The sequence below is a fragment of the Rhyacophila brunnea genome, unplaced genomic scaffold, assembly GCF_057557595.1.
Source record: "Rhyacophila brunnea isolate RB1 unplaced genomic scaffold, BYU_Rbru_1.0 scaffold_15, whole genome shotgun sequence".
Lineage (NCBI taxonomy): Eukaryota > Metazoa > Arthropoda > Insecta > Trichoptera > Rhyacophilidae > Rhyacophila > Rhyacophila brunnea.
In genome coordinates this window covers 26,025,517-26,041,994 of record NW_028232806.1, presented here as the reverse complement: position 1 = coordinate 26,041,994, position 16,478 = coordinate 26,025,517, and the positions used below count along the sequence as shown (strand labels likewise).

The following is a 16,478-nucleotide window of genomic DNA, read 5'->3' as shown; positions in this document are numbered from 1 at the left end:
TTTATGATTACGAAAAATAGTGCTGTAATGTTCTTTTGCAATTAATTCAAAGCTTGATTTTTGGAAAATGCGAGTTATGTTATGAAATTAGGACCTACGTGACTCATTAATGTTTTTATAAAAATCTGTTATAGATACTCTGTCGAGAATCTTATGTGTTCAATTGAAAAACATCACAGGCCTATAAATATTGATATTATGTAAATTTGAATTCACGTACTGTGATTTTTTATAAATTTTGTTACAAGATGTGACCAAAAAGGAATATGTTATAATAATTATGGATTTTGTTATACCTATTATAATATAAGGTATAATTTGAATTTTAATTCTAATTGATTTATGTTTTGTATTGTTCTATTTAAGTATTTTTTTGCGACCCGGGTTTCGCCTGAGGATGTCGAAAGGCGAAACCCGGATCGCAAAAAACGAGTCAAATGGAACAATACAAAACTTAAATCTATTAGAATAAATTAACTATTTCTTTTATTCAACGAATAATTTACAAGATTTAAGAATGTACCATTCTGATAATTGAACTACATAATTTTGAAAATCACTTCTGAGAGAATATATTATTATTATAACCGACAGAAAAATTTTTTTTTGAAAAAAGTAAGCCACCCCGACCGGAAATCGAACCATGCATCTCCCGGGTTTACATTCCGTCCGTCGCATTTACCAATATTCTACGCAGTGACATACTAATTGCGACAAATTTTAACTATTGGCCTTTTAAATACCCACTCATCAGCGTTGAATAAAAGAAATAGTTAATTATAAATTATTAGCAAGTTCAAGAAGTAAGTTACATCATAAAAAATATTAGAGTAATCCACGACGTCGGTTAGTAATTGAAGTAATAGGTATCTACTTTGATTAATAAAAACAAAAACCGATTGCCAAAGTATCTTGATTTCGAAGAACGCTGATGAGTGAGTATTTAAAAGGCCAATAGTTAAAATTTGTCGCAATTAGTATGTCACTGCGTAGCATATTGGTAAATGCGACGGACGGGGCGTAAACCTAGGAGATGCAGGGTTCGATTCCCGGCCGGGGTGGCTTACTTTTTTTAAAAAGATTTTTTCTATTGATTATGATAATTATATTCTCTCAGAAAGTGTTTTTCAAAATTATGTATATTAGAATTAAAATTAAAATTAGAAGGGTTAAAAAGTCCCTTCCGGGTATAATTCTTAGTAGATTCTGCTGAAACTTACATAACGTACCTAGATATGCAGATTAATTTGCATAGATCTGATACGCATTTGTAGCTTTAGGGATAATGGAATTCACCCGAAAGATGTGGAATCAAAACCAACTTGGTCTAACTCTCTGAATCTAAGAATCTTCAAAATTATATGTTAACTTTAAATTTATATTGTGTATATCAGGTACACTACTTACGGTATAAATATGATTTTCACTTAAAAAAATACTCATTCAATAGAATATTATCATTTAAAATTATAATTAAGCTGATATTGATAGGTTGTTAGGTAAGGGTCGCTCCCAGCAGCTCTTTTCACCCTTTTTCATCCCCAAGGCAAGCAATGAATTATTATAAATATTTTCTTAAATAAAAATTAAAATATAATATGATAGACAGAAATATATAAGTCATAAATGTTTTTTTCCAGAAGAAAAAAATGGGAGTTCCATCACACCTTACCTGTCTTATCAAAAACTTATATAACAATAGTCACACAAAGGTAAGAGTAAATAGTGCGTTTTCCCAGTTATTCAATATATGTGGAGAGCATATAATGCGAAGAGCCCTAGATCATTGGCAAGGCGGAGTAACAGTTGGTGGCCATAAATTAAACAACTTAAGATTCGCAGATGATACCACACTAATCGCTGCTGATGAAAGAGAACTCACAGAGCTGCTACACCGGGTAGAGGAAGAGAGTCGCAAGTACGGCTTCCTTATTAATAGGAATAAAACCAAGTTAATGGTTGTTGATCGGGCCAACCTTCTACCAACACCAAGTATACTCCAAAACCTCGAAACAGTCGACGAGTTTGTATATCTTGAATCGACCATCAGTGGAAAGGGCGGATGCGAAGCGGATATAAGAAGGCGCACACCGATTGCAAAAACTGCGATGACACGCCTTACCACTATATGGAAGGATCGGGGAATTTCGATTGCTACAAAAATGATGCTTGTGCAAACATTAGTGTTCTCGATATTTCTATACGGAGTCGAGTCGTGGACCCTGAAGGCTAGATAACGGAAGGCAATTGATCCCTTTGAAATGTGGTGAGGGCGCCGAATGCATTTCTTGGACAGAGCATAGGACGAACCAGTCAATCATCCAGAGACTGAAGATAAAGGAACGGCTCTCGACGATATGTCTGAGAAGAATTCTGCAGTTTTTTGGACATATTGTCAGGCGCGGATCGGACAACCTGGAGAGACTGGTAGTCTTGGGTAGCCTCCAGAGAAGGCAAAGCAGAGGAAGAGTATCTGCGTGATAGAGCGACCAAGTGAAAGAGCTGACTGGGGGCACCATCCATTCTGCCCTGAGAGAAGCGGAAGATCGAGAAGGATGGAAAGTCTTGGTCGCTTAAAGGATCGCGAAATTTAAATGTAGTCACGATCCTCAGCCATGAGTGCACGACCAAGAAGAAATGTTTTTTTACTGTTTTTATTCTTATTTATTTTGCAATTGATATTGGTGTATACCAATAAAATATTATATCAATTATTATTTATAGAAAAACAAATATTATTTATTTATGACAATATATTTGTTGAAATATTGCTTCATTATGATAGCTTAAAAGTATGATTAAAAATTACACATTTATTATAAATTAGGTATTATTTTAATTAATTAATAACAATAAAATTCATAAAAAATTTGAATATGTAGTGAAAATATTTATAGGTATATTAAAAACTGTAATACACTGAAGACCAGGATAAAATTATTGTTCATATAAATAAAACAATTTTTCAAGATTGAGAGAATTCTATATGAATAAGATTGAAACAGCGTAATAAGCAATAATAAAGGATGTTAAATATATGATATAATATTATTTACTGGAAATTTCCACATGTCGGAAATTTGTTCGGTACATGGGGGACAGTTCCTGCGACATTTAATACGAGGCTCATCCCAAACAGCATGTGATCTTCGATGTGGCAATGAACCAACCACTTTCCTGAAAATATATGTATTATGTTACTTTTTGGCATATTTGTATATTGCATGAGTATAATGTAATACCTATCGAATATTAATATATTTACTAATCGAGGTCCTCCTCGTTGATCTTCATCAGGTATGATAATATTGTAAGTATACCAACTAAGAAAATTTTATAATATATGGGTATATTGGTTGATTATTAGTGTTATCAATATAAAAATAATGTTTTTCATTGACTTTTAGTGACATTAAAGTTCCCACCACCACCCGTCATATATGTACAGCCGTGGATATGCACGGCCGTTTTCCATGACGCTTTAAACGTGTCTGAAAGAATTGATTTTAAGTGCTCATTCCGTCCCGAGACGGAGCCGCACGAGACTGATGCTGCAACCATGCACCGTAGTGCTCAAAAAAGAAAGTTAAGAAAGATTTTTTTATATTATAGTTATTACAATCGTTTAATTTCATTGTACATGCAGTCGGATGCTCAGGCCACTGGACCACGGAACAAACCCGCGCGTCAAAATAAAAAAATACATTATACATAACTATATAAAATATGGTCTTTTTTGGCTTTATACATAAAGCCTCAAGCCATGTGATAGAAATAACACTGGTTTTAACATTGTGTGTTGTGTTTTTTACAATACGTCTGTAATTATTGTTTGTATGTGTTGTGTTGCGATATTGTACTAAATTACTTTGTGTAAATTGTGTAATGAAGTGTTGGTCTCTTCTACGTGTTAGGACCAATACTATCAAGATATAGTAAGTGCAATTTATTTGCTTAACTAGCAGTCAATTTATAATAAATTCCTACATATACGACATATTATTTTGTTGGAAAATTGTATTATTTTTTAGAATATAAAATAATCAAGTTTTTTTTATAAATTCGTTACCTAATATCCAATTAAAATATTTTTTTCAAATAAATAGGCTTTGCCACTGATTCGTGATAGTAATTCCACCAGAGTTGTAATCATTTGAAATAAAAACAAATCTACCTTTAGAACTGAAATAATATTAAAAGGTAAAATCACCTGGATTATCAGCTTTGAATCTGATAACGGCGTAACCTTGAGTTTGGACCGTTATTGTATCCTTAACAGCAGGATCTGTATTATTTCCTTTTAAGAGACCAGCGGCTTCATATTCTTTTATCCTTTCAACAGTCAGTGGATTGCCAGGACTCGGGAATTGTCCTTGTGATACTACAGTAAACTTGAATCCGTGAACATGGATAGGGTGGACAATTGTATCCAAATCTGAAAAATAATACATTATAAATTAAAAATTCTCGGCTATGTTCTTTTTATTTTATTACAGCGCCAAATTTCAAATAAAATTTAGATAGCTAAGATATACCTGTCTTCTTCATTAGTATGCTTTATCCAGCCTTACCGTACTTTATCATTTTCATCGTAGATCCTAGCATTTTCCGTGCTATATTCAAACTATGGGTATTAAACCCTCAAGTGCGTCACTGAATTATCGGTTAAGTTAAATGCAGTGTGACATTCTACAATAGTGACACAGATAAAATTAAGAGTATTCCTTGTATTTTCTTTTACTTGAGTTATTAGTTATATAATAATAAAAAATATTACATAACTAAATATTATTTTAAAATGCATAATAGTCTTCAAGTAAAATGCGACTTTTTAATATTAGATCAAATCTGTGATATGTGTTTATCTCACTTATCTGATCAACCCACCACGCCGGGCTATCAGATAGAGCCCTGTCAGCGCCATCTCCTTACTCCGACACTCCAGCGTGGATCAAATTATATTGTATACTACTTACTTATTACAAATTATTACCTGATGATATGTCAAACAAAACAATTTCGACAAGTGCATTCTGTCTGACGTTCAACATATGGGTGCATGCACAAATTTGGAGATCATTGCAGTATTCGGGTGTATTACCATTGCTACAGAATTGCGAAGAATCTGCTTCACGGAATTGGCTGAGAAGTGGTGAAGGCTGTACACGATTAGAGATAGCGTTCATAGTTCCCATGAATATGTCTTGATCGTTAGTATCTGTAAATGTATCGTTCTTTTAAAAAATCTACCATTACATTAGTTTGTGATAAAATTGTAAAAGTCTATCTTAGTGTTAACTATAATGGCAGAGAACAATAATTAATATCAATCTTGATAACACTTAAATTATTTTCTTCAAAAATGCATGCTTTTTCTAAAAAGAGACAGTATGACTATAGTTAATAAAACGTATTGTTATGCAGAAAGCATCCAGTCTATACATAATTAGACTATTTAACATACTTAATAGGTATACTATATTAATTGTCTACGTTCTACCCAAGTCACACTAGTTTCCGTAATGGAGTCGTTGCCTTTCCATAGAAAACAGCCAGCGGTAAAAGATACCAAAATATAACATATTCAAGCGGCCCAATAATAGTATTATTTCATATAGGTTAGAAGGTAATAATTATTAGTGAGTTAATTTTTAACTTACTTATGAACGGAATATAAGTCCTGTTGTTAAAAAACAGGCTGGTAATCATTGGCTTTAGGATAAAATTTATATAGAATTTTTGATCGGGAGGCCCATGGTAATTAGGTCCTTCAGGTGCTCGTAAGTCCTTGATGCAAACATTATTTTTGTTTCCTGTACATGGTTGATCATGGTCGTTCATGGTCTAAAAAAACATAATTTTTATTATCTAATTACTAGTTTTACTAGAAACAAGAATTTATAACTTTTTATACAAAACAGAATAAACTGAAAATGAATTCAATTCTGCCTAAAGATGGCTAAAAGTATTAAAATAATGCATTGGCATCGTGTTCTGATATATTCAAATGTTTAACTAGTCGGAAAGTTAGTTAAAAATTGAATGTAAGATTTGTAATGGACAAACAACCACCGGAAAAACAAGAATACGAGCTAATAAAAACGTTGTAAAAAATGAACAATGGACTGACTTGGACTAACATGAACTGACTTGAACCGGGATACTATAGTATCTGTATAATATTATAAATTAATCTAATAAACCTTATATATGCATTTTACATTCTACTATCCCTTATGGATGCGTAGGTATTTTTTTAAAATAACAAGTCGTACCTACAGATAATACTGTAAGTTTTATACATGTCAGTTAAAATGACCTTTTTGATTTTACTAAATTTAAAACTACATTTACCATTTTCGCTCGTAAATAAGATACTTAAGTCATCACAGACTATTGAGTACCTAAATATATATTATTTTAAGACACTTGTTTCGAGGAAGAGTCTTTAGACGTTTTTCTAGCGTAGCAATCTCTTGCACTGAATCAAACATTAAAAAATAAAAATATTTTTTTTTCTCGACCACGGGATCAAATTTGCGACTCACTGCTTCATAAATTGATATTCTTGACTACCATGGTACGAGTATCATAAAAACAGTTATAATTTAAGAGATTATATAATGCAATGACTTTTTTATTGAATACTAGGTATTGATATATAAAACGACGATTGTTTTTTAGATGCGTTGAGTTAACTAAGATCGTAATACAGAAAAGATACATTGTTTAAAAGCACATAGTATATTATATTTTCTTTCTTCTACAAAATAAGAAGAGTATAAGTTTTCTCATTCAAACTAGGTCGGTCGCTAATTTAGAAATCATGGATAAGACATGCAAATTTTTGGGTTCTGCGTTATACCTGTAGGAAATAGCAATCAATGTTGTTATAATTCATTTAGCAATCCAGCTTGCAATTTATAATATTATATTTAGGCGATTTATAAAATCTGCTATAGAAAGTTAAGCATAATGTGTAAAAAAACGCATGTTATCAGGGACAAGAAGAACGAGGAAAAAGAATCCATACGATGTCTCTACCTACATTAAAAGAAGATATTTTAATACATCTTACCACAATTTGTGAATATCCGGTGTAGCTAGGAATTGTAGAAGGAAATAGTCCTAGAGTTCTATTAGATTGATACGAAAGGACAGCCGTCTATATAAAAAAAAAATGATAGCACTTATTACATAATAAATTAAATAAATGATTGTGTGATATTATACAATAAAATTATAACATAATTTACACGATTGCTTTATTTTATAAAAACATAATATATTTATAAAATATCAATGGTTAGGGTCTGTACTATATAATTATTAAAGTGATCACTTATTAAATAATGTAACAAAGTTGGTTTATTATGTATGTTAAATAATAAAAATAATTATAAGACGTATATTTTGATAAGATAATGTGTGGGGATTGTCCCTACGAAATCCTAAGATGTGTGTGATTATTATAATATGACTGTTTTAAAAATACACGTATTGCTATATTGTATTAAAATTAGTGTATTAAAAAATCATATTTTTCATGTTGGGTATAACTCAGAAAGCCAACAAATGAAACCAATGGAAAAGAAAGTACTATGCAAATTACTTTAATGGTAAACTGATAAAATGGCAATGGACTTTATATGAGCTTAATTAATGGTGATATATGATTATAGGTCTTTCATTTTACAGTAATTTCGTTGAAGTTAAATGTAAAAAAGTACGATTATGTTTATTAAAAATATTATAGAAAGCAATAAAAAATACTTTTTTATGTATTATAGTACTAATAATCTGTTGTTATAAGTGTGACCACTAAATGTAATATTATCAAATCCATTTTAGGAAAAATTGGGTGATTAACCAAATGATAGGCATTGTTATTATTAAATGCACCAAACCTCTAATTTATTGAAATCACTTAGTGACTATATTCACAAAAAGATTAATCAGAAGTGAAGACGAAAGAACATAACTTTCTGATTTTTTATTTCTATTTCCAATTTATTATTTCTCCCGATATAATTTCAGATAATATACGATATAACATATTCATAATTTATCTAATATTACTAACTACTTATATTATATAATTTTATATAAGTACACAAAATTTTAAGATGTATGGTTCTTTATTATAGAAAAAAAACTCATATATTTTTTTTCTGTCTCGGTGAGTGCTCTTCCTTTTTTTTTTAGATATAATAATGTTGCTGAGTAAAATCATGACGTCTGATAATGCTAGTAAAATATTGCGTAAAATTTAGTACTTAGCTGTAAAAATTGGTTCTCACCTGAAAGTTCCTTAAGAAGTCACACGTGCCAGTAGATTTGGCATGGAACCAGAACATTCCTGGACCTATATTACCCTGGTCAGCCGTGACTACAACGTCGTATCGTTCTCCTGTACTTATGACCAAGGTGTCAACTTCAACCGGAGACACGTTGTTGCCATCGGTTGCAATTACGGTCATTTTATGATTTTCGATCTGTTTTCAAACAATTTACATAAAACAAGATAAAGTAATACTGTACTAATGATGTGATTTACTGATAATAGGTACCTATTGTAGGTATGGAATATAAATAGATGAAAATAACAATCTAAATATGTTGGTACCTTAAGAAGGGTAACCTGATTGGAATAATAAATTAATTATTTTAATTTAACACGGTACTTCAGTGAAACGGCAAATAATTTTCAACTATAGGTGCGACAAAATTTCGGACTGGCTGGCAATCGGAGAGCGAAAGTCGAGCTATGAACACTTAAATCTGTTTTGTGATGGCGACGGGGAAATTAATTCTTAAATCATGTAAAGATGACTAAAAAACGTTACCCATTTACTTAAAAAAGAAAAAATGTCAATGAATATATTATTATTATTAGTAATGGAACAATAAATATAACATTAAATCGACGCATATTGACTTTTTATGACAAATTATGTTTTTTTCTGCACGCGTCATTTGCAGAATCTTCGCTTTGCGTAGTCACGATCGTTTTAGACCGTGCCCTAGCTGAAGTATAGCCTTAATTTATTTATATACTTTATAAAGCAAATAAAATAAGTTATAAGAATTACAATAATGTTCTTTCATCAAAAAATATCTATTACTAATATAATAAATCAAAGTGACAACTGCAAAACTGCAACTTAATACATTTGACTAATTATAACTTTCATTATAATCAATACTTTAAGTTTAAAATCATTGATGTGATTCTGTTTAATTGCAATTTTTCACAGTTTTTCAATATTATTATGTATGAAACTAAATTATTTAACTATTGCATAATATAATTAATTGTATGGCTATTTCAATCATTAAAATGTAGTATAATAAGCTTTTATGTAATTTTGAAGAAAATGGAGTACAAAATATTATATGAATTTATATCGATTAAAGCTTTCAAAGCTAACAAAACATCAAATCTCGATTCGATAGAAATATAAAGGAATTCAAGACAATTGTTCTTTCTGATGAGAGCATCTAAGTGCACGACAAACTCAGATTGAGGAACTTGGTAGTTATCGTCAAAGGTAAGGAGTGTGGTGGTCTTTTGGATATTCGGGAATTCAGGTGCTCCCATCTGGCGCCCCATGAAAAGGGTAGAAAGAAAGAGAAAATAAATAAATATTTAAACAATTAAGTATAATATATACCTGGATTTGTATGGGGCAAATAGTGCTAGCAGCGTTTATAATTCTAAATCTGTATCGCAGGCCTTGTTCTACATAGAATGTTTCATATGGAGAGATGGTAAATTGCTGAGTAGCTTGCTGAAAACATAATAATTATAATATAATATAGACTGTGTTTATCTTTTAACCTACTGATCCGTCCATGGGCCAATTAATATTATATTCAACTACATTACCATTGATTCAAAGACAATATTGATCTAACTTTTGTAATTAATCAAGGTAATAGGTATAATATTATTGTTATTAATGAATACCCATAATTATGTATATATTTATTAGAAAATTCTTATAAATATAGTTTATTTTATTACATTATTATTAAAATTACAGGTGGGATTAGTTATTAACCATTTGTTTTTTATATATTATTAATTTATGAAGAAGAGTAAGGTACTTAGATTTTAAATAATGAAAATAAGTAGTTTGAAAAAACCTCAGAAACATTATATCGCCATGTTCAATACTAAAAGAATTTTTACATGAACCTGCAGAACGTGGAGATTATATTAACAGATTTTATTTTTACCCGAAATAAACGTGTGTCATTTGCTCGACCTATTATGTCCATACTCTAGATGCAAACGCACATTGAAAAATAACATGTGAATTTTTTAGACCAGGAATTATAAATATATTCATTATATATGATCAAAAAATCGTTGAAATAAATGGGATTTGAACTAATAAATAACTTTCACCATCTGGATGAGTGCACTTATTTTTTATCGGTAACTCAATAATAATGTTCAATACGCAATATTTCAATATTTATATGGTTCAATATATTTTATTACTTAATGATAAAGCTATGTCTTGCCACAGTTAAGAAAAAAATATATAAGCCAAAATTCAATAACAATGATTTATTATGTAATGGATTCAACACTATTTTATTGTATTAGGTTCATACCATACTCAGAAATACCCACCACCAAATATTTTCCTCGGCCGTTTATGAGAACAGCTTCCGGCAGGAGTCCAGGTAGTCGTGAAGGTAGTCCAATGATGAACATTTCCGGTGCATCATGAGAATAGTCAGTGACAATAACGGTGTGTTCATCTCTGTCATATAAGTTGGCCACGCTATCGAGACTTGCTGGCTTCCGGACGATCAAGCCACCATAGGCGCCATTATAACGTTGTACCCCTGGAGAATAAAACATTTTTTAATGATTGCAGTTTTTATTAGTAGACGTTATTTCCTGGAGAGATCAGAGTGCCATTTTTGTAAAATTTTAGTACAGATCAGAGTCGCGTGCAAAACGCCACCTGGACTTTGAGGCAAACATGCTCTCATATAAGAGGAAATACATCCACAATGTTTATAACGTTCAACGCGTGATAATATTTTTTTACTGTTATTCAACGAATAATGCTCTAGAAAGAGTGTGCCATTCTTTATTGATCATAGTACACAATTTGAAAATACCTGACATATATACCTAATATAATATAGAGATAAATAAAATACATATATATATATGTATATGATGATAAATCCATCATGATGATAAAATGATTTTATCATCATGATGGATTTCATAATGCGTAAGACGGTTTGCCCCGACAGTGGGATACGCCTACATCATGATGACACAAGCGATCTATGCGAAGAAAGACTGTGCGACTTGGAGTATGCAGACGACGCAGTCGTGTTTGACTCGACGATCGAAAGGTTTGAGGTGACCGTGAACAGGCTAGCCGCGAACTCGATGCGTGTGGGTCTTCATCTGAATGCCGCTAAGACCAAATCCATGTGCAGTGCTGCTTGCATCGACGCTGACACTCCTCTGCGGGTTTCTGGTCTGCCCGTCGAGCTGGTGTCCAGATTCAAATACTTGGGTGCCACGGTTGCCGATGATGGTGGTATTTCTAGTGAGCTTGGAATCCGCATGGGTGTGGCGGGCTCTGCGTTCAACCAACTTGGAGTCGCATGGAGATCAAGGCTGTATTCTGTGAGGACCAAATGTCATTTGTTTAACGCGTGCGTGCTACCTGTGCTCCTGTATGGCTGTGAGACATGGCATCTTACTAAGCTTCAAGAGTCTCGGCTTTTGAGCTTTGAGAATCGATGTCTCCTCAGAATCTTAGGGGTACATTGGTACGACCGCGTTACAAACACCCGAGTTCGTGAGCAGACACAACAGCTTTCGGTGATTGAAGTTATCATAAAGAGACGAATTACGTGGCTAGGACATGTATTCCGGATGCCGCCAAAGAGTGCGGCACTTCGTACCCTTGTGGCACAGCCTCAAGGGTTCCGTCACTGTGGCCGGCCCTCCCTCACCCTGCAGCAATGCTACAAAAGCGACCTACGTGCTGCAGGTCTGACATGGCGGGAGGCACAGGAGTTGGCGATGGACCGAGGGAAGTGGCGCTAACTTGTGCTTGCCATATGCCCCAATGTTAGGACGTGACAGGGTGAAAGAAGAAGAAGAAGAAGATATATATGTATATATATATATCGATGGCCCAGTATTGAACGGTAACAAGTAAAAACTCCGACAATCGCGATATTGGTAGGTATCAAAATATTCGTAAAAATGAGCACTTGCCAGTTTTGTACAGATCCATTTCGAATTGTTTCCATTTAAAACTGGCGATTATTCATACGTTTCAATTTCGAATAGATGCATTTTGACGTAAATCCTTTTAAAACTTGTCACTAATTTGGAAATATATAGAAAGGATTCATGTTTTCTTCTAATATGTGTTTTTAATAATAATGAATTATGTATATTCTTTAAATAATATTACAGCAAATGTACAGTTTGTTGTATATTTCGAGGTATACTGTTATTAGACAATTTATATACTTGTATGTAGCTAAGTCGTACGTTTTTATCTTAATATGGTATGCTTACAATATATATTTTTAAATTAATAATAATCATGTCCCTACCTTTTTGTACAAGGTGGATGTAAGTAATTTTGAATAATCACAAACACAGAGGCTTTGAGTAAATAATATAAATATAAAATATTGTAAATAGGAATGGAAGGATAGAAGGCCAGCGCATTACGCACTCCACCACGAAAGCCGTCTAAGAATAAATATCTTATATGAGGTGTCTAATTCCAAAAAGCGATAAGTCCACATTTGGTCAAAATCGAAAAAAAATACGCACGTATTCTTTGTATAATTTTACACAATATGTATTGATCTATAAATTCCAAAACGCGACATAACCCTATGAAAAAAAATATTTGAAGTCTCGATTTATTACAAAAAGCGCTAAATCCGTGTTTCATATTATTTAAAGCTTGGTTGATTTCGCGCGTGTTTACGTCAACCAATAAGGAAATGTTCAATATTGAAAAGGGCGTTTCCCATGCTGTAGCATCTGATAAACTCATGACAGTGCCACGGAAATATGTGTTTTACGCGGAATAAATTAAAAAGTGGGGTACAAGTAGCGCTACGTCCAAGTTTATTTTGCCTATATTTATTACATTTAACAGTTTATCGGCTGAAACAAATTGCCATTTGGTTCTAATTTCGACATAGAATACAACGGAAAAATTAATCTCACGTTAAAACAAATAATTGAAGCTTGAAACATAAAAACATTGTTTTCCGAAAATATTGAATTGTGGACTTGTCGTTTTTTGTAATTAGACGCCTCATATACTCTAGCAAGTATAATGTACCAACTATTAGAGATATTAAAATTGTAATCTACGGGTCACAGTTTTAAATCAATAAAACAGTCTTGATTGGACTCACTGGACTGAATGAAATTGTGAATTTCTGTCCTGGTCCAGAATGAAAATGTAAGTAGTATGGGATAACAAACCTGAATGTGAATGATAAAAGAATGTTCCAGCGTCATCTGCATAAAATGCGTAACGGAAGTTCGTTCCCGGGTTGATTGGACACTGAGTAACGTGGGGGACACCGTCCATATAAGGTGTAAGCTTTTGCAAGATTCCGTGCCAATGGATTGTGAACGTATCAGAATGCATCAGATTTAGCGTGTCGATTACGATCAAATCATTTTGACAAACCTGTGAACCAATTAAAAAAAAAATATATAGCATATTGAAAGCAGTATGATATATCTATTATTAATCTGTATAATGTTAGCATCAAGTAACAATATTTTAATTTAAACGTTTTTAATGTAAGCGTTTTTTTTTTTAATTATTTCATTTACTTTATTTATTCTAAGCTTTAATGGCACTATAAAGTTCTAATTTGTGAAGAAAATCGTTTAATAAGTATAATAAGTACATAAATATTAATGTGATAAGTATATTTTTTCTTGTTTGAGACCCGTTAAATTTAGAATCAAATCGAATTTGTCGAATTGGACCGGAGATGACCGAATCAAAATTATTTTCTACGCGGAGAGATATTTTTTTATATATGAAAGTTAACATGATTTGTTGTGATTGAATTACCGGCAAATATTTTAACAATGCAAATTCATTTGTTGCAAGCTTGACGCTCATTGTATGAGTCTTATTTTTCAGAGATACATTGCAACATGGAAAATGGACGTATTGCTATAATAATTCACGTCAGAGTTTCCAATACCAGAAACAGGTTGATGGAGAAACGATGGTACGGAACTGACAATATAATATGAGATTTCTTATGACAATAACTTTCAAGCGGTTATAGGTAGAGGAACTCAATAGAGAAATAATGGGAACTGAAATACCTAACGGGTGTGGAGAAGCAGCCAACCGATGTCAAGAATAAGTCATACGAGAGCAGGTTTATACATTGACGCTTAATTAATATTGGTATATTGAAGGTTGCAACACACACTATTGCACGTTCATAATCCATGGTCTATTTTCGTAGGACACTCAGACATTCAAAACCCTTCGTCAAAATGTAATGTATTGAAATATAGCATATCGGAATTATATTTATTAATTCGTTCTGTGGTTATAGTTATCTCAATGAATTGTTTCCTTACTTCAATTAAAGGTCCCGGAACTTGTCTGTTTAGTGTAATGAGATTTTTTTCAAATCCATCAACCGGCACACATTGAGGTAAATAACAGTCAGCAAGAACGCCTCTTGAGCAATTTCCGCATGCCCTGAAATACAAAAGGATTCAAATTAAGCAACAATTTAAAAAAAATATCCTAATATAACTTATTCTAATACATATTTTATGATGTAGCTAACTTTTCCTTGAATGGCAATTAAAATATGCCAATCGTCTTATAATCTTATAGTAGAGACTAGTATACTTTGTTATACTACGTAATCGTGGATTTAATTACTAATCTTTTGATACCTGATGTAATTTTTTTAATTCATAGTTTTTGATTAGATTGATAGCGTGGAATAAAATATGATCAAATTGCGAAAGACAGTAACAATTTACCATGTTAATTTTAAATCTTTTTAATTTTGTTTTGTATTAATCCAGTGATATGATATAAAAAGAATAATGTATTTTATTATTATGACACAGCAAGATTGGTCGTAAAGTCCAGAACATTGTTTAAGACAAATTTAATTAAACGTACCTAAGTCCGTATTTTTTAAGCAAATTACTTATTTTTTCGATGACTTGTTGATTGTGTAACTTACAAGCTTTAAAAATATATGCATTTAGTTTGTTAAAAGCAATTAGATTTTTAAATATCTTATATTATATTGTAATCACATATTTTATTTATATTGTCTATACTTGTCCCTAAAATTTTGACATTTTTAGTGAAATACAAAAATAATGTTTAACATTAATGTTTTAAATAGAAAAAAACAACACTTGAAGACAATCGATGGGGTGAACCTAACATCAAGTATTGGCATACTTAGTAATATTAATATTTTTTAAACAATGCACTTACGCTCCCATAGCTGCATAATTTTCAACGCGGAAAGTGTCATAGCAAATTCTTCTTGAAGCACCAGCAATGCATGGTCTTTTACAATCAGTAGCCTCAATATTTACCGCATTTTTGTTCGGATGAAGGTATCGATTCAAATCGTCCAAGTCAACATCGTAGGGGAGTGCTTAAAAGAGATTGTGACTATAAAATTTGGTAAATATTTTTATGAGAGCATGTGGTCTTGTCTACCACCTTATTTAAATTCGTTTCCAGTAAAATAACATGAATATATAATTAATTGAAACATTGGAAATTATATTTTTCAACATGTACCCAATTAAATGTGATTATCAAACATGTTTTAATGTGTTTGACCCAGTTCAAGATTCCAATGATATGCGTTACCCTATTTTCACCCGCCATGTAGGTATATGAGGCCATGATTTATGCTACGGCCCCCTTCGATGTCACAATAAAGTATAAACTTATCTGAATGAAAAGATTTTGGTGCCTATTTTCCTTATCTGCAGTATATACTTAAGCCAATTCCGCCAAAACATCGTATCTGTTGCCTGCTGTACCCTCCCTCGTGTCCCTGTCCAACTTTGGATAGGGACCATTTTTGGACCGCGGGCCCAACTTGACCTCCCCTGACCCAAAGTCAAGGGACCCCATTTGGACCCCGACCCTTCACTTGAGTACCCCTGGTAGTCAAGTAGGTATCCACTTGGCTACATAACCACTACTTCGCTTTGGCCGCCCATAAAAGTGTTTAAACACTATCACTTCTTAAACGCCACACTACCGGCCGCGTAACGGACCAAATCCAATACAAACACCGCCCGTTTCTTTCTCTCTCACATCACGCGACGCCACGCGACTGCATGCCCAACATGATGCGTACTCCTCCCCAGGAGGGTCCTGATCCTCCCGATCCAAACAACTCCTCAACCCTCGTGG

The 16,478-nt window shown here is 32.5% G+C and overlaps 1 protein-coding gene across 1 annotated transcript; it reads right to left on the bottom strand.

Annotated features, from left to right (window-relative positions):
- Positions 1–3,052: 3,052 nt before the first annotated feature.
- Positions 3,053–16,193, bottom strand: LOC147075076 (multicopper oxidase 3-like). Its single transcript, XM_085943302.1, has 9 exons — positions 16,100–16,193; positions 15,537–15,702; positions 14,648–14,771; positions 13,514–13,724; positions 10,646–10,863; positions 9,675–9,791; positions 8,375–8,495; positions 4,211–4,435; positions 3,053–3,177 (listed from the first exon to the last, which is right to left on the bottom strand). Exons 1-9 carry the CDS (start codon positions 16,191–16,193, stop codon positions 3,053–3,055), a joined length of 1,401 nt encoding a protein of 466 aa, XP_085799428.1.
- Between the last annotated feature and the right edge of the window lie 285 nt (positions 16,194–16,478).

Excerpts from the sequence above, each read along its gene's own strand:
- LOC147075076 (XM_085943302.1), bottom strand. The coding sequence starts at position 16,193 with ATGGGGTCCCTTGACTTTGGGTCAGGGGAGGTCAAGTTGGGCCCGCGG. Across the intron at positions 10,864-13,513 it reads CTTTTATCATTCACATTCAG|GGGTACAACGTTATAATGGC; the intron begins GTTTGTTATCCC and ends TTTATTCTCCAG. Across the intron at positions 9,792-10,645 it reads GCCGAGGAAAATATTTGGTG|CAAGCTACTCAGCAATTTAC; the intron begins GTGGGTATTTCT and ends TTATGTTTTCAG.